General features: G+C 36.5%; 1 protein-coding gene across 1 annotated transcript in view; it reads left to right on the top strand.

The window, feature by feature from the left end:
• Positions 1–19650, top strand: part of LOC121528715 (carbonic anhydrase-like) — a 42210-nt gene that overhangs the window by 2264 nt on the left and 20296 nt on the right. The window contains exons 2-6 of the mRNA XM_041816280.1: positions 12184–12238; positions 17758–17790; positions 17878–18054; positions 18174–18325; positions 18427–18510. Of these exons, the coding sequence (XP_041672214.1) occupies positions 12184–12238; positions 17758–17790; positions 17878–18054; positions 18174–18325; positions 18427–18510 (501 nt within the window). The remainder of the gene's footprint in view (positions 1–12183; positions 12239–17757; positions 17791–17877; positions 18055–18173; positions 18326–18426; positions 18511–19650) is intronic.

Raw genomic sequence — 19650 nt, 5'->3', positions numbered from 1 at the left:
GAAATGAATTTTAGTTTCAGTCACATTTTAGTCATTTCTGTCCATTTAGTTTTAGTCCATAAAAGTCCTCACATTTTAGGTTTTACTTTTAGTCCAAGCATTTATTGTCTTGCTTAAATCTGGTACCAAGTCATAGTGGGATGTTCTCTGCACCCTGCCAAACCTGGGGTCCCTGCTTTCTACAGCTGAGAGACAGAAGAGCTACAGCTGCACTGTTTTTGACAGAATTACCCACAGTGGAGAGATATCATGGATTTTGAATGTCCGTGAAAACTACATTACATTCTAGTCAAAAACTAAACTTAGTTTTTGTCAGTTTTAGTCATCACAGATCTATTTTTGTTAGTCTTAGTCTAGTTTTGTCATGGAAAACAAAGCTGTCGATGAACATTTTTAGTCATAGTTTTAGTCCAAATTAACACTGATTTAAAGCTACACACAATAGCCCAAACCACAAGTGTTAGCAAAAGACCTTGGTATGAACCATTCATAAGGGTTATATTGTGATTTTAGGTAGTTGAACCACAAGATAAATATTTGCAAACTATGCTCTTTATATATATATTTACTTGTAAGACCACCCAAATAAATATAGAATTTGCTTTTACATGTAAATATAATATATAATTTTATATATAATTTCTATATAATTTCCCTTCGGGGATGAATAAAGTTATTATTGTATTGTATTAGGGTAAGCCTATCCATTAAGCCCAGGCACCATTTAAGCCCACTGGCGACTTTGAAGTCAATTTAAAAAAAAAAAAAAAAGAGGGGCCTGTCTTATGCTATACATTATTTTGTCCAATCACACAATTTCTTAATTATATGTCAGTTTTTGTTTGACACCAATCACATTTGTAGATATTGAAAAAGGCCCGCCTACATTTGTGCAGTCTCAAGGAGGCTAAGATAAAGTCGCCTCAAAACTTTGGTGTTTTGGGACCCCTCAGAAAGAACCTCTTTTCAACCATTTCCAGCCACTGACTTGTTAACTACATTCATATTATGTAATTTGAGAGATTATTAATTTGTTTTTTTGTGTATAAACAGGTAGTTTTTTGTAATTTCTTACTATTTAGTTTTATGTGAAAAGATGAGTCATGCTAGCTAGCGTAGCGAGCTAATCACTAGTCAATACATGTAGCCCTACTGATAGATACACTGCTTAATGATTAAAAATGATAAGTACACAAACTAACTGTTTTCTGATTCATTTTACATAAATCTTACATAAAACTTTGAACAAGAATTCCTTGATAATTCAGAAAGTTTGGCAGAAGAGGAATAACTGTGATGGCAAGTTTTACAGCATATTTAGGCTACAGGCATTTCTTTAAACATTTGTTTAATTTTGGTGAGAACATATTATCTTCATTTCCCTGGTAGTCACTGTAGAACCATTTAAGCCCAGTGTGTTCCATTTAAGCCCATCTGATGTGTTTCAACAGAAAAAATGAAATTTTGAGGTTTGATAGCTTTTCACTGTAATCCTGTGTTGGATGTTGTTATACTAACTTCATTAACACGAGTACATCACAGATCACACACTGCCCAGAAGAATTGTTATGTCAGTTAATTTTGCATAATTATTTGGTTATAGTGAGAAAAATGCCAACAAAAAAGAGGAATTACAGCAACTGTCCTAAAATCATCATTGTTACAGCCAAACATTAAATCCAAGTTCAATAAGATATTGTTGATTCACTGTAATGTCATTTAATACTTTTAAAAACAAACACATTTTTTTATTTTGTCAATATTGAATCAAATTTTGTCAATATTAAATAAAATGTTCAATGAAATGTTAAATACTGAAGCCAATGAAAATTAGTTTTAGGCCTACTTAGTCATGTTTGTGGTGGTCCATTGTTACAAGCCAAACATTAAAGCCAAGTTCAAAAAATAAATTGTGTTTAACATGTATAACATGTTACTGAATTAATATATGTTTACTACTTGAAAAATGTAATAATTTTTTAAATTTATGTCAATAAACATGGTTGTGGGCTTATTTGGAACACACATGGGCTTAAATGGTACTTAGGTACCAATTAAGGCCATGCCAGACTTTTGACTTTATTCATAACATTTCTTTAATTTGTTCTTTAAAATATGCATAAGTAAATAAATATACCTTCAAATGAGGGATTAATCCTTCATTCTAACAAATGATCATGTTTATAAACCATCTTAGTATCTATGAAAAATACGTGAACTTAGATTTTGGTGGGCCTAATGGGTACACTTACCCTAAATGCTTTGGGGTACAAAAGGATTTTGCTGTAACAAAGATGATGGGCCCTGAATTTTAAATCAATCATAATGAAAACATGTGACTCACACAGAAAACTGTATTGGCCCCCATATGGTGTGATCATCAGAACACTGAGAACAAGCTGGACAAAGCAGTGGCATGGCAGTATTCTGGGTATTTCTACATGACCAGATTAATGCAGTGCTTGGTGTAAACTACATAAAATAAACATAAAATGGCTTCATGTTGCTTAAAGAAAGATTAATCTAAAGAATTTATTGAGGTATGTACAAATGCTGTGCAAGGCTTACCATTATTAATCCTTGATAACTGGCGTCTTTTTAGAAGAGTGGAATACCGGAGACAGTATAAAGTAATGGAGTCCTAGTCACCACTAGCAGAAGAAACAGGACCTTAAAAAAGAGTAAGGAAAAATAGAAAGACAAGGTAAAGCACCAAATCATGTCAACTTAGAAGTTTTGAACACTTATGTATGCACTGATTGCAAAGTACTATCCAATTTTGAATTCACTCAAAAAAGAGTGGACCCAATCTCTTCCTGTCCCGTGAGCTGAATGTCTTGTCACATCCCTTGTGTTTTGTGGCAGAAGCTACAGCAGACACAAAAATGCAGACATACATGTAGAGTGATCCAGCTGTCAAGCAGTTATCAGACGGGTGTTGCTGTGTTTATATGTTCTTCTAAAATCAACACTAAGCTGTGACTGGTGCTACCCTCTCCACTTAGAGTGTGTGTTGATCCCACAGCTCTGTATGTCATCTTGCTTGCCCTTGCGCTTTTTCTGCTCACAACAGTTTTGGTTTAGAAAAAAATGCTGCACATCTATTTTTTTTTTTTTAATTTGAAAATTTGGATACTATCAAACCTAAAAATCTGAACCAGAATCTTTATTTTCATTGTACACAAGTACAACGAAATCTTGCACAGTTCCATTCAGTGCAATTATTATTACCTCTGCCAAGGAGGTTATGTGATCAGCAGGGTTTGTTAGTTTGTTTGTTGGCAACATAACCCAAAAAGTTATGGATAGATTCTGATGAAATTTCCAGGAAATGTCAGAAATGGCAAAAGGAAGAACTGATTTGATTTTGGGACTGATCCAGATCATCGTCTGGATCTAGGAATTTTTAAAGGACTCTTCACTATTGGGAGATAGGGCTAATGGCGGAGGTCTGCGCTCTCTGAGTGCTTTTCTAGTTTATTATTGCAACTGCTCTGGGATATGTGCTGTTTTTCAGTCTGTTAGTTTTGGCTCTTATTGTCCTGAACCGTCTTCCTCAGGATAGCAGATGTTACAGGTGACGATAACACAGTTATAAAAATAACTGATATTGTATCATATGATGCACACGGCTGGAAGGAAATAAAACATTTTGCCAGCATTACACTATACCATATAACTACCTCTAAAGAGGAAAAATTATTACCTCTGTAGGAACTCCTGAGTGGATCCCAATGCTGGTCAATGCATAGCATGAGCTGCCTTGAAGCCTAGCAAGAGGCTCCTGGGAGGATGATAAAAGTAGAAAAGAATTACAAGCAAATCATCCATTACCATCCAAATGAGTCCTTAAAGTGTTTCTGAGATCCACTTACTACAAAAAACAATACATGGGGCAGGCTTTCCACTGGTACCCCATCTGGCAAGAATGTTTCAACAAGGAAAAAGAGGTTGTCTTCTTTTTTGTCGAAACAGGAGAGAAGGGGAAACACCATACCCTTTATGTCCTCTGAGCAGCCCTCCAACTGTCCTCTCTGAATCTTGAGCTTTGTGGCATCCTGCAAAAATCAAGTGAGCTATTAAATCTTTAGTGCCATGACACTGACGTGCACATATCCCCATTGTGCATTTAGGAGGTGCTGGAGCCAACAGGTAGTGCCCAGGACCACCACAGTCCACCACCACACTATCCACCTTATTCCTGGGGCCGCTACTGCAAATGTGAATATGGGCGAAACTTCCGGTGCCAAAACGGAAGTAGGCTACATTAAATACATGTATTCTAGTACAGCAGCTAACTATGGACGCTAACAAAGAACGACAGTTGTTTCAATAGGAATTCTTCTGGAATTTGTAAATATTTATATTTTTGTTATCACATGTTCACATTGTTTGTATTATAAGCTGTAGATAAGTAAATAAGGTGGATACCACATTATTCCTGGGGGTCTACTGTAGCTATGAATGGAAGTGGAACTTCCAGTACAGTAACAATAATAGCAAAAACATGATTTTTCCAAAGGCTTACTAAAGTGATTTAGTGTCAACAGTGGTTGTTCTGAAATAAATAAATATTTGCTGTAATAAATACTGCTTCATTTTTGTTAAATCAATGAGCTGAAATTTTTTAATCATATTTTCTGTAATGCTCAGTACCTGTTGCTTTGTTCAATATTATGACATAGTTAAATATGTCCTTCACAACATGCTGTCCACTGTCTAAGTGCATCCGGGATGTGATTCTTTTAGTATTAATTTATCATTAATTCTTAATACAAAACTTGACATTTACCAAATTGAAGAGCTGGCAACTTGAGTCATGGATAATTTTATAAATATAATTCCCATATTTAAGAGGGATTAGTTTGTAAAATGAGAATTTCAGCAACTCCACAAACTATAAATGTATCTTTTTATACCGATATAAAGCTAATAAAGTTAGCTAAATATGCCCGTGTAGGTTATCTAAAATAATGTCATCAATTTGAACTCTCCAGTAGAGGCTAGAGAAACAATAATAATATTATCCCGTTTGAGGTTAAGCAGTCTAAGTTTATGTAGTTTGGCATTAAAATTGCTTTAATAGTCACGTTTAGCATCTCGTTTCTATGCAAAGTCCCATTTAGATAGAACGGAGCGGAAGTTGCAACCATATTCATGGAGAGGTAGGAATAAGCTGGAAAGCCTGCCTCAGGGGACTCTGAACACAGATATGAATGTGACTCTGAACACAGATATGAATGTGACTCTGAAGGGGAAAAATCCTTCACCTTAGATCGCTCTGAAGCATCAGTGCTGCGGCGGGACTCTCACTTTTTGGCTAGGGGACATCACGGTCCTCACGGTCACTCCCACCTCATCTGGAAAACTCCGTCCTTTTTCTTTCCCTCTTCCCAGTGTTCCCAGTACCCAACCGCCCATTTTTTGTGCATTTTTCAAAAGTCTGAAGTGGGCGGAGTTAGCGCTGAGCTTGGGGTTCACTTATGGTCCCCAACACAGCAAGTGTTAAACGTTCTCCACGCTAAAATAACAGCAAAAAATACAAATCAAACAGCAATGTTGGCTGGTCTAGAATTGAAACAAAATGCCTCCTGACCCATTTAACTTCTACCTATAAACACGTGGTGTTACTGAATGAAAAGAACTCAAGAAATATTTGACACTACGACAAAAGAAGTTCTACATACCTTACCAATAGCTTGTAAGCTGATGCTCCGGGTGACGTCGAATTAATACACGCCAATGTCCTGCTTTGTATTCCATCTTCGTTTGCAGCTCGTTCTCCGAGCAGACAGCAACTTTATGAAATATTTCCGCGCACACGAGACCACAGAAGACACGAAAACGCTGTAGTTTACCAGGCAGCCGTTGGCGGTTTGATTTTCCAACGAACCACACACGCATGCGTATAAGGTCCTTCTTTCCCCGCGCCTGCGCGAAACCGTGTCGCGCATGGCAATTGACTGCAACCACAGTGCGCAAACGCATTTCGAGAAAGCAGCACTGTTGTGTACATGGAAGGAGGTGACTGAAAACTGTTCACTCTGTAGCTCGTTTCCAAATTGTTCCATTTTTAAACACCCAAATCGCTGTTCTAGTACAGACAGAATAGAAAACGTTCCTGTGGAGACAGGGTTGAATGGCGACGGAAACAGTTTTTCAAAATTATTTTTATATATTTATTTTTTATATTGATACAACTTTATTGAACAGATTCCAATAGTTAATACAGCATTGGCACATGAAACAAAACGTATTTACTAGACATAAATAACCCCACATACAGGTAAAGAGAAGTTTAGATTAAATTACATAAGGTATGAGAAGTAAATTAAAATTTCAGAAACTAAACCATGGTTTCATATTGTTTTTTTTTTTTTTTTAAGATTTTTTTTTTTCCCTTAGAAATTAATTTGATAGACTATATGTACAGTTCCCATTCATTTTTAAAACTGATTATGGAGGGTTTCTTGTCATTCTATTTGCATTCATGTTTAAGTTGTTTAACCAGTAAAAATAACTATTGTATTTATATAATGTATATACTATATATTCAACTGTATTATATACATATTATATATACAGTATGTATCTCTCTCTTTCTCTCTCTCTCTTTATGTATATATAAAATAGTTCTTTCCAATTACCTTGTTATATTTCCTATCGGTAATATGTGTCATCCAATTTCAGTTCTGAAAGATTGACTGAAACATTAAAGTACATCAATGTATTTTGTGTTAGATGCATTAAAGGAAGTGGAATGGCTTTACAAATGCAATGGCATTCTTTGTGAGAGCAATTAACATCATTCTTTTCCAATAAATCAGTTAAACTAAAATAATTGACCACTTTCATCCATCAAATTAAGAACAAACAAAATGATTTTTGGTACCATTCTTGTTTCAATAAGGTTTTCATATTAACTGTAACTGTCCGTTTATTTCACAAGGCAGCATCATGTGGTGTAGCACTGAGAAACAAATGTGAACATAACAACAAATTGGTGCTTGTTCACAGGTTTTGCAGGTTGACAGGTTTTTACTGTATTTTCTACAGAACTTTCCTGATCATGCAGTATTTTTAACCTCTTGTCCCTGCTAAAATTACGGTATGTGATTGCAATTTTTTTCACAGATTTTTACTGTGAATTTAAATGTACATGAGAGAAAAGTCTGTAATTTTAACAAAATACTACTGTAATTTTTAGAGTAATTGCCCATCTTGAAGATTACAGTATTTTTCCTTTATTTTCACAATCTTCTTTCATTTAAACGGTACAATTTTGTAATTATTACGTACTTTAATTGTAAAAATTTATGTTTCATACCGTTGCTTGATTTACAGCAATTCTGTGTATTTTATACAGTAATATATGTTTATTTGTTTTACGGTCTTTTACTGTTGCTATTTGACAGTCTTTTGCCGTATTTTCTACGGACATTTTTTACAGTGTACCTCTCCTTGCTGTTTGTTTTGGAAAGGGCAAATGTTTTACTTTATTAGAAGTATAAACAAGGGCAGACCATGAGGTAATGAAGCGATGTTTTTTTTTTGAGGACATTTTAAAGGTCGACAAACCTGCTGTGTTGGTTCATTTAAAAAGCTATGTATATATCAACAGAGTAGGAGTTTCAATAAACATTACCAAGTACAAAAACATTTAGTTCCTTGTCAAGAAAAAGACTCTGGGCAAAACATTTGTCTCTCTCTGCTGCAGCAAGTTGTGTTAGCCTGGCACACAAACAGAAAGCAAACTAAGTTAATCCACCTACTTTGTTCTAAAGATTACGCCCTTTGTGTCTCATTGAAGTAAATGACCTGTTAGGGATATTTTCTTGACTTAAGCTAGGTAACAGCAGTCACTTGAACAGATTAGCTTAAAAAAGTATGCTACGCAACCACTGCTAAACTTCAACCATTTAGACCTCCCTTTCTATATGTATAAACCAAATTAAACTAAAGATTTAAAGATATTTGATCGACATAATTAGTGTTTTAAGCATGCTAGCTCTTGCCTGCTGCTGCTTTAGTGATTGGCAGAGCTAATCAGATGCTAGCATAATTGCAAGTATTTAACAAACCAAGAAACAGGAGGATATTTATGAAAATCAAATGTACACAAGTTAAATGTTGGATTTTCCTTCTTTAAACAAGAGAATGGACATTATATAATATAATCGTGTGTTTTTTGTCACTTTTTTGCTATTGGCCAAACTTGCAAGCTACTGTCCTCTCCAGCCTTGTCATTAAGCTAATCCTTTTGGTAGGGAGCAAAGTCCCTGGGATGTTTTATTATTTATAATAATAAAAACAGCTGAAATTTAATCATATGATATAGGCACCTTATACCTAAGGTTTAACCGCATCTCAAAATATTAGCTTAGCGTAGCACAGCATGAGTAACTTTACCTGCTCCCTCAATTAGTTCAGCTTCCTTTTCTAAAGGTTTCTATTTTGTAATTTGTGTCTTATCTGTGCTCTTCCAAGACTGCTTTTTTACTTGACTTAAGCCAGGAAATGGCAGAGAACAAAAAAAGCTAGCAAAACGAGTCTGCTACACAAGCGCTGTAGAGATGTGACGTTCATGAACGATCCGAATCTTTTGAACGGCTCTTTAACACGAACGACAGGAACCGATTCACAGTTGTGAGCCCTTCGTTTTTTCATCCCTCCTTTGTTACTCCACAGAGTGAGAAGATTATACACCCAAGGACAGTTCAGCAGTCCTCTGCAGGGTTTAACTTTTTACAAGGCAGCTGTATAAACTCCAACAGGTCACCAGTCCATTGCAGTGTAAATACTAGTAGGACTAGTAGGCTGTGTGTACATTTTTCTTTCATTTACTGTAGTTTTATCTATTTTTCTAATACTTGAAATATTGTTCTTTTTTAAGTATTGAGTTTTTTTATCAGAATATTCTTGCGTGAAATGTTTTCTCTAAAATTTGCATTCAGTCATACTACATATATGCATGCAATACTAACAGCACAGAACTACACAGTATGTGGTATTTATATTTTTCTCTTGTTTATTAAATTTCTTAAAGACATTTTCAGTGATTTTATCAACGATAGACCTACATAGACCCACAAATATATATTCTATGTTTGAATGATTCTGACCCAAATTGTCCCCTATCATTCCTTCCAGTGATTATTTCCTGGATAAAATGAGTTACTCCTTGGCTAGCTTCTTAGATCATAAAATATTAAATGAGCCAGTTTTTTGAACAGCTCTGTGAAAGGAACTGATCCACAAGATCTGGCTCCCTTCAAAGAGCCATAAATTTCATCTCTAAAGCACTGTGACGCTTTTAACATGTTTATCTACCTTTTTTTTTTAATGTCAGAGTCAACTTTTATAGCCAAGTATGCTTATGCAACGAGAAATTTGACTCTGGTTAGCTTTTCTTTCAATGTACAGGAATTAAACATTAAACATGAAAAATAAAACAAAGTAAAAGTATTAAAAATTGAGATTTAAACAAGTACAAATAATTTCCAGTATTTTTTCCAGTGCAACAAGTCTGTGTGCATTGATAGTATGATTGCTGCCAGGATGTGCAAAGGGTGCAAGAATGCTGACAAGAGATGATCGGCAGTATAAAGTGTGTAAGGATGTGGGCAGTTTTACATGAGGGAGATGGGCAAGGCAAGTTTATTTGTATAGCACATTTCAGCAACAAGGCAATTCAAAGTGCTTCACACAGGACATTAAAATACAATGACAAAGGGAAAAAGAAACTCAATGAAAACGTTTTAAACGAAGCATGTAAAAGGTGATTAGAAACAGCAAATGAGATAAGATACAAAAAGTTTACATAGATAGGTGCCAATGTGCTTATGAGCTTTACCACAGTGAGCTTTCTTACAGTATTTTAGTTACAGATAATAAAGAAATAAGGGCCAGTGTGCATATTAGGTGAGGCATTTTACCACACCGAGCTTTCTCATAGTATTTTAGTCTGAGTAAATGGAGAAATCAGTGGAAATGTGCAGCTGAGGTGAGGCATTTTATCACAGTGAGCTTTTTTTATTCTTTATTTTTTTACAGCATTTTAGGTAATAGAAAAATAAGTGCAAATGTGATTTTAAGGTGAGGCATTTCACCACAGTGAGCTTTCTTACTGTATTTAAATCCCAGTAAATGGAGAAGTAAGTGCAAATATGCACTTACTTCTCGGCATTTTACCACAGTGAGCTTTCATACTGTATTTTAATAACAGTAAATAGATCATTAGTGCAACTGTAATTATGAGGTGAGGCATTTTACCATAGTGAGCTCTCTGACTATTTTGATTACAGTAAATAGATTTAATAGTGCAACTGTGCATCTGAAGGGAGGAATTTTACCACAGTGAGCTCCCTTACAGAGTTGTAAGGATATTAAATAGATTAATGAGAGCAAATGTGCATATGCGGTGAGCCTTTTTACCACAGTGAGCTCTCTTACAGCATTTTAGTTACAGTAAATAGAGAAATTAGGGGAAATGTGCATCTGAGGTGAGGTATTTTACCACAGTGAACTTTTTTACCCTATTGGAGCTACAGAAAAGGGGTACGAGATGGTGCAGGCTATGTTAAGTAGGGCGAACGTGTTTATGAATTTAAAGTTCTTTCTTCTGATACTGCATCTGTATATAGTGGTCATCACAGTAACTCTGTTACTATGGAGTATGGATGAATCAGTATAAATAAATAGAATTGAACAAGTTTATTTTTTCAAAGGCGGCTAACCAAATGCTTGATTGATATTTTACAATGATATCCATCTTGTTACCTAACTCTTATAAAGCTATTTGCATATTTCATCAAGCAGTGATGGGTTCCTTTACCATGCAAAATAATATCCATTTATTTATTGTGGAAGGGAACATATTCCCAGGCTTTTGTCTCAAAAAAGCTTGAAAGATTTCACAAGTTGAGTAGCTGAAATGTTACCAGACGTATGATGATACAAACGCTTCATACTCAGCTTTTTGTCGTCTCACATTTCTACAATCTATACAGTCAACATTACAGTGGTTTGTGTCAGCTTGAAAGCCTGCTTTTTAATCCAGTGTTTAGAGAACAAATCCAGTTTAGCTTCTGTGGTATCGTTTTTCAGGATCACCTGACAATTAAAAGCTTAGCATCACTACGCTGTATGTTTAGTGAGGGATGTAATGGGGATAGAAAAAATTCCAGTGGCATGTAATATCCTTTATCTGGATTGTGCTTTTGTAAATATGTGTTAATTCTTTGTTATTGAAGAAGCCAAACAGGTGTCAAATACCACTTCCTCTCTGCAGGTTGGAGTAGAGATTTTATATTTAGGTTTGAAGGAGCCTGTGGTTTGAGTTACTACCTCAGGGTTTGCATTCAATACCTGTTTCCTAGAAATAATAAATGTAAACTGTCTTCATACCACTTACATTTAACAACGTTTCATACATTTTTTTTCATATAAAAATCCATGAACCATTAATATATCTTTATTTGCACCATTTTGCTTAAACCAATTTATAATGCACACAGCTTTATGGGGATAATATGGGCAAAGTATTGGCACTATATCAAATCGTGCCAAATTTAGGTTTATTTCCATTAGGTATTTCACCTTTATATTTCATCAGCATTGTGAATGGAAACATGTGTTCTGTGTCACTAAACAGGAACCAGCATTAGCAGGGTCACTTTGCCGTGTTAACCCCTCCTCAACCTGATCATTGGCTCACTCATAACACCTGTATTTTGATCACAATGTTCTGACAAAAGAGTCCTGTGGTCAGGTTACGTGTCCCCCATACTGATTTAGTGATGTATACACAAAAGCCCCCCTCCCTCCTATTGTGTGTCCCCTCCTGCTCTATATCACTGACAAGAAACGAACTAGGACACTTTTTCAACTCCTCACTGGTGGACTTGTCTGGGATTTTACAACTATTTCTTTTACTCCATATAAACCTCACTTTATTTCAAAGCGTCGAGGACCTGAGGTTTGGAAGTAAGGTGAGATGATTTGAGGCTGCAGCAAAGCCAAAAATTACCATTGATTTTGTGACTTACTTAGAGCATACAATAAGGTTTTAGCAATTACACATCTTTTTCTCTTTGAATGGAGGGCTTCATTGTAAATATGGCACTGAAAAAGCAGTAAAATGTCCAATTAGATTGATAAAAGGTCTCTTTTCTCCCCTTAAAGATGCATCTTTCCTCTTTCCTGACGTGCCTGGCTTTGGGAACTGTGGTCAATTATGGTAAGTAAATTAAATAAAAACAAAATAAATAGAAATCCTCATTCAGCGGAGCTCTTCTTTCCTACGGACACTTGTCTTGTCTTTGATAAATCTAAAGCATTTTTCATGAAACTGATACAAAAGAATGGTACAGTGGCTTAAGATGTTTCCAACTTCATGTTTGGGTTATGCAAAAAAAGGAAATTTAAATCCTACTCTGTACTGCAGCATTTTGTGACTGACTTAGCCTGATATGGTGCAACTTTTATTGCAATTCAGTATATTCCAGTCTGGAGGCTTTTCCATTAAAAAGTTCCTGTGATAAGCAGAAAGAACATTCAAAAAAGTTGCTCATCTTCTCCAAACTCTTTAAATTAAAATAGTAGCTAATTCAGCCTTTTTGGTCCTGGGACTATTACTAAATTATGAAAGGGGGTTTTAAGTTTGAGAGAAAACCATTACATTGCTGTTGTTCTTGGGAGGGATGGTTTTATTGGTTTTGATGCCCCAGGGAATGTTTCACATGAGGCCATTTCCAATTAAGCCTAAAGCAAACAAGTGAAACCAATATCTTTTTCTTCTGGTGACAAAACCAGAGAACTACAGAACATATCCAGATCTGAAATGTAAAAATTAAAAATACCCAGCAGTGCTCGCCCATCACCTCTTAGAAGAGCATCAAAACTCAATCTCAACCTGTCTAAATCTTTTAACACTTCTCTAGGTCAGGTGTAACTTAACCTCCAACTGTGCGTCCTCATATGTGGACATTACATTTTGGGTTCCCTGCACCATTATGCTTGATTTGCTTAACTTATACTTGTCAGACTCATTCATGGATACTTTGTCTATCCTGTCACAAAAGCACACAAACTATGGGTGCGTTCGAAAAGTCCATTTTGCTTAGGAAGGTTCCTAACTGAGTGAAACGACCCGGAAGTGTTTAAGTGTCGGCCATGATAAGGACTGTTCGAATTCTCCAAATGTTAAGGAAAGGAGCTTCATCTTTTCCTTTATTATCTCCTTTAGCCTAGGAAACACTGGACCATCCTTTACCAAAGGAGAGATGAAAAGACGACCCACAATGCTTTGCGTAAACTTCATTTAAAGTGACGCACCTGTTGACCGCTCATCAGAACAAGTGAATAACTTGAATAACTAGAATAACTTTACTAACCCCGATTTAAACCGTAAAATTCAGTCAAACGTATAATACACGTGATAAATGGAAGGCAGTAGGGATGAACAGAGAAATATTAGACATAAAAACTTTGTCATTGAACTTATGATCACAATTTCATTTCTTCTCATTTCTATTTTATTGAAATAGTAAACCGATCAGCCAGTATTTTAAACTGTATTTGTCTTGCTATTTTGAAATATTAAAGTAAACGTTTTAAGTTTGTAAATCACAACCAACTAAAGCGATAAAGTCGGCATGTTGCTATATTGTGAATATTATATTTATTATCACAATTAGGCAAAAACACACTTCACGTCCGTAACATCCGCCTAGAGAAAGTGCAGTCGGATTCCTTACTCACCACAGTTGTCCTTTCCTATCCTCTAACTCACACCTTTCCTTAACCCTGTGACGTTTCTCATCGGGGTTAAGGAAGAGTGAATAGGAAAGGACTTAGGAGGTAATTTTTTGGACTTTTCGAACGCACCCTATCAGTGTAATTTAAAGATGGCCACCATTCCCACCAAAATGTTCTCCAGCCAGCTTTGACACATAAATAACTGAAGAAAACAGTAGCACTGGTGCTAGGCACTTTTTGCTTTAATTTTCTCTTTTTGCCAATTTCTTCTCTTACTTTCCACTTTTTTTTTTTAAAGGGTTATTTTTGGGCATTTTTGTGCCTTTCTTTGGTGGGGGGGGGTGGTGGATGGGGTTGGGGGTGGGGGTGCGGTGGCAGGCCTCGGGCCGGATTCGAGCCCGGGCTGCCCGTGTACATGGGGCGCGCGCCTTATCCATTCTGCCACCTGCGCCCCTACTTTCCACTTTTAACCAACTTTTTTCCAATCAAGTCTTTTGCCACTTTTTGGCCACTCTAAGCATATTTTGCCCATTTTTACCCCCTTTTTTATTGCTGTTTCTATCTCTTTTTGTCACTATCAAACGTATGCTACTTTTGCCCATTTTTTGCCACTTCTGTCTTCCACTTCTAACCCATTTTTGCACTTTCTTGCCACTTTTAACCCACTTTGCAACTTTTTTGCCACTTATTAATGCCACTATTTGCTTATTATTGCCCCTTTTCATCCATTTTTGCACTTTTCCCCCTTTCTTTCCAATTTTTAACCAATTTTTTTGGGCCATTTTTCGCTCATGTATACCTTTTTTTTGCCCCTCTACCCTTTCTTACCATTTTGCCCATTGTTGCCACTTTACATCCATTTAGCTGTTTGATTCCCCCCTTTTTTTTTGCTAATTTTTTAACACTTTAACCCATGGCCAAACTATGTAGTCTGACATTGCATTGTTTAGTTCAGTGTTTCCATCCACATGGCTAACATCACCAATAAAAAGGTAATTCTGTTTGAGAAAAGGGGTTTACATTATTAAAGAGGCTATATGTTACTACAAATAAATATAATTATTATTTTGATGCTCTGATAAGAGTCAATCCACCAATTCACGATTTTAATATGTGCAGATATTTTTTCTAATTAGAATTTGCTTGATTTAAAGACATTTTAGGGCTATTAAAACCTGTGATGTTATTTTATTCACTCTTGGTCCCTTACTTACATTCAACAACATGTCTCAGATCTACTGTATACCTCATAAATGATGCACACCTGTGATGATTATATCTTGTGATCAGCTGGAGCGCAAAGCCTCAGGGAATTGCCGTTTTTTTTGTCCACTGATAAAAGCTAACCTATCAGCTTCTTACAAGTGACAGTGAGACCTTTGGTCATCCCTCTGTAAACCACATGTGGGATGTTGAGCTGGAGCCAGTATTACGTGCATTAAAACTAAGAAGAAATTTAAATCTTCCTACCAATGGCTTTGTTTGCTATTAAAGGTAACCTAGAGAAATAAAATTCTATTTCATGTTGAGAAAAATACTTAAAAAATACTTTGTAGCGTATTTACATCTGAAAAGTAAGTGTGGGCAAAATAAATGGATAGTTTTGTTTGCTGTAGACATGTTATTATAGTACACTGTCTGTGTTTTTTAATTGTCATAGAGAGCTCCCATTTATTCTCCTCAGACAGCAGCTGCTCAAATAAAAGCCTTTAATGACAACTTTTATTGAAATGAAAAACACAAAAACTAACAGAGAGACAACAACAAGAGAGAGACAAAATGACAGATAACTAAACAAACAGCTTGTCACGGTAGAGGATAATGACATTGATGTATGCGTGAATAAGTGCTCCATCAGAGAAAAAACAGGGATCAGACAGTAAATTAATGCAAGCATACAAGAGGAAAGGGGAAAAAATTATGAAGAATAATAAAGAAATGAATAAATAATAATCAAAATGTAAGTACACAAATTCAAAGCAGTGTTACTGTTACAAATACTATTATTGTCACAACCACCACTTACTACAATGATAGTAAAGTAAATATTGTAAAGGGAGTGGTGGGGATCTGGCTTGCCAGGTTGCCTTATTTTTGGAGTTTGTTTTGACTGCTGTTGAATCACCAGCTCTATCAAAGTCCCCTCTAAAGCCTTTTAAAACATCAGAAATGCAGCCATTATTGAGGTGGTTTTACTTTAAGTCAGTAAAGTTGTATCGAAGCATGACTGTTTTGAACTCTTATCACTTTTAATTCGAGCAGGACAATGTATTTCCCCTACCATAAAGGGAACGATAGAAACATTTCCTCTTAAATTAACTATAGCATCAACCAGAAATACACAATATGATAAGAATATTTGGCAATTGAATTCAGGTGTTTCAATCAGACCTAGTACCACAGGTGTATAAAATCAAGCACCTAGCTATGCAGTCTACATTTGCAAACATTTTTAAATATGTCTTTCTGAAGAGCTCAGTGACTGCCAACTTTGCAATAAGATGGGTTGTGAAATGTCATCCGTGGTGGATATCCCAGTCAATTATAAGTGATACAAGAAATTGGAAACATTTAGGAACAACAGCAATTCAGCCACGAAGTGGAAGACCACGTAAAAGCAGGGTCAATGACTGCTAAGACGCATGATGCGTAAAAGTTGCCAACGCTCTGCTGATACCATAGCTAAAGATTTCTGAACATCCACTGGCATTAATGTGAGCACATAAACTGTGCAGCAGGAGCTTCATGAATGGGTTTCCATGGCAGCTGCATGCAAGCCTCATCACCAAGTCCAATGCAGAGGGTCAGGTGGAGCTGTGTATGGCACACTGGCAGTGGAGTGAGGCATCAGGCTACTCCGTTTGGCAGTCAGATGGGCGAGTCTGGACGTGGCGGATACTGGGAAACAATTACCCACCCGAGTGCAATTGTACCAACTGTAAAGTTTGGTGGAGGAGGGATAATAGTATGGGGCTCTTTTTCAGGGATTGGGCTAGTCCCCTTATCCCCAGTGAGACATTTTGGCCAATCCTATTCTTCCAACCTTGTGGCAACAGTTTAGGGAAGGCCCTTTTCTATTCCAACATGATTGTGCCCCAGTGCACAAAACAAGGACTATTGAGACACGGTTAGATGATTTTAAATTCCCACAGAAACACCCGAAAATCATAAGGGAAACTTCTAAGAAGAGTGGAGGCTGTTATAGCTGGATAAGGGGGGACGACTCCATATTAAAGTACATTTATGTGAATACAATGTTATTTCAGTCCCTGTTGGTGTAATGGGCAGGCGGCCAAATACTTTTGTCCATATAGTGTATGCTAATCTAAAAATACATTTACAGATCAAAATTAAAATAACAAAAGCCTGAAACAAATCTTAAGCTGTATATGAAAACAGTTTGGAATGCTTGCTAACTAGCTAGCCGCTATAGCTAACATTAGTCAAAAATACCTGACAATACTAGCTTCATTCCAGCTAAGTGTCTGACATTATATAACATGTAGTTTTAGTCAAGCTCACTCAGGTCCTAATTTACATTTATTGACCATAAATGAGTTTTGGGCATTCAGACTTCAGGCTGACTGCACTCAATGTGTACATTCATACCATGCGTTAGCATACCATGCATTAGCATTACAGCTCCAGTGACAACATAAGATGCGTCTTCATTTTGCATTGAGGTGCGTCCACACCTAGCATTAGTTACCACTTGATAAGCAAATGCTCAGATTGTGTCATGTCTGTTTTTAACTGATAACTTTATGTCTTATGTTCATTTATCTTACATTTGTTGTTTTTATCTGCTGATGTCATTGTAAATGAGGGATCACCCTGAAGTCTAAATAAAGACAATGATGCCTTTTCCTGATGAGATTAAGTAACCGCACAGAATCAGCAGATTAACAAAAAGTAGCAGTCAGTTTTTCCCTTATAGGGGAATATTTTATAAAGTCACATCTGACATTTATTTATTTGAATTGACTGTTTTTCTTTCAGCTGCTGGGAGTGATTGGTGCTACACTGGCTGTGGTGAGTAAAGACGTAAAGTTGACTGGAAGTAAACCACCATCCGTCAGTATTAGTTTTCTGTATTAAGTGCATCTCTTCCTTTCACAGAGCACACCCCGACTCACTGGAAAGACATCCCTGGATCTGTCTGTGGAGGAAATAGGCAGTCTCCCATTGATATAAACCCTAGCCATGTTAAAACTGACAAAAACCTGCATAACTTCACCTTCACCAACTTCTCCTCACAGAATGTCATCAAATCACTCAAAAACAATAACCACACAGGTACAGTCCTCTCTATTTTTCATCTTCCTCTTCCTACATGTTCCAAGAGGTTGTTTCTCTAGTTGTGACAGAGGTATGCAAGTGGCACCACTTTCACACTTTCTTTTTTATGCAAAAAGTGAAATTGACTTTGAAGGAGAATGAAGTGGAAGTGAGTGGAGGGGGACTTAATGGAACATACTCTACGCTTCAGTTTCACTTCCACTGGGGCAAGACAGAACATCATCCAGGCTCAGAGCACACCATTGATAAGCACAGATATCCAATGGAGGTAAAGCATTGTTGACTCTTGTGCAATGTGCTACTTTTCTTTATGAAGTGTGCTCCTTTTGTTATCTTGACTTGTCTCCTACCTGTATGTATCTCTTACAGATGCACGTAGTCAATCTAAAGAAGGATTTGTCGGAGCCAGCGAAGAATCCAGAGGGTATCGCTGTCCTCGCATTTTTCATTGATGTACGTCCAAAACTAAAAAGTATAATATTACAGAAGCATCTCATAATTTCCAGCCTTTGATTGAATGATGCTCAGTGTTAGTTCATGCAGGACACGGTAGTCATATGCCCAGCCGTCATCAGCTGACAGCCAACCGATCCTAATTCTCACCTATTGCTCCCAATCACAGCTCCTTCTCTCAACACAGCATTGTATTTAAATATGACTTACATCTCACTAATCCCTGCTTGCATTAATGCTGATCCACCACACTGCTGCTGCTTGCAAACCTCCTCCACCCCAGCCCCCGTCTTTATAGCATAAAGCCTGCATTTGAACAAATTTTTATTGTAGTCAGTACGCTTTATTAATGTATCCATCCATATGGGGGTTTCTAGCCATGTGCTCCTTGGAAAGTCAAGGCATCCTGCTTGATTTACCCAGGAAGCATCTTTTAAGCAGAGCCATCTCTACGAAGTATAAGTGTAAATCCATTTTGCAATTAAATGATCAAATGTATGATAAAAGCATTCCTGACTGAATTTGAAATAAGTTTAAAGGCTATAAAGTGCTACAGAAAGGCACGGTTGCACCGCATAATTTATAATATTTTAGATCAAAATGGGCCAAAATCAATGTCCGCTTAAGTGTAAGTAAGACAGAAAAAAAAAATCTTCCTAGAAAGCATTTGTATTTGGCTCTTATGATGCCACAAGTAGGCTGCATGTTTTTCATCTTCAGTGCTGATCAGCTCTTTTAAAGAGATAACTAAACTAACGAGTGATTTTGTCATTACCTCCGCCAAGGAGGTTATGTGATCGGGTGGGTTTGTTCGTTTGTTTGTTAGCAACATAACTCAAAAAGTTGTGGACGGATTTTGGTGAAATTTTCAGGAAATGTCACAAATGGCATAAAGAAGAATTGATTCGATTTTGGGAGTGATCTGGATTACCGTCTAGATCCAGGAATATTTTTAAGGATTCTTTGCTATTGAGGGATCGGGCTAATGGCAGAGGTCTGCACTGTTACCACTTTACACCAGGAGATGGCGGACATGAGTAACCTTGAGTAGCCAAATGATTTTGACTTTTGACTTTCAAAATGTAATGAGGTCATGCTTGTGTCAGTGTGGACATTTGCTTAAAGTTAATAAAAAAATCC

Source organism: Cheilinus undulatus, linkage group 20 (genome assembly GCF_018320785.1).
Source record: "Cheilinus undulatus linkage group 20, ASM1832078v1, whole genome shotgun sequence".
Lineage (NCBI taxonomy): Eukaryota > Metazoa > Chordata > Actinopteri > Labriformes > Labridae > Cheilinus > Cheilinus undulatus.
The sequence above is the reverse complement of the archived record's forward strand: the minus strand, read 5'-3'. Positions and strand labels throughout refer to the sequence as shown.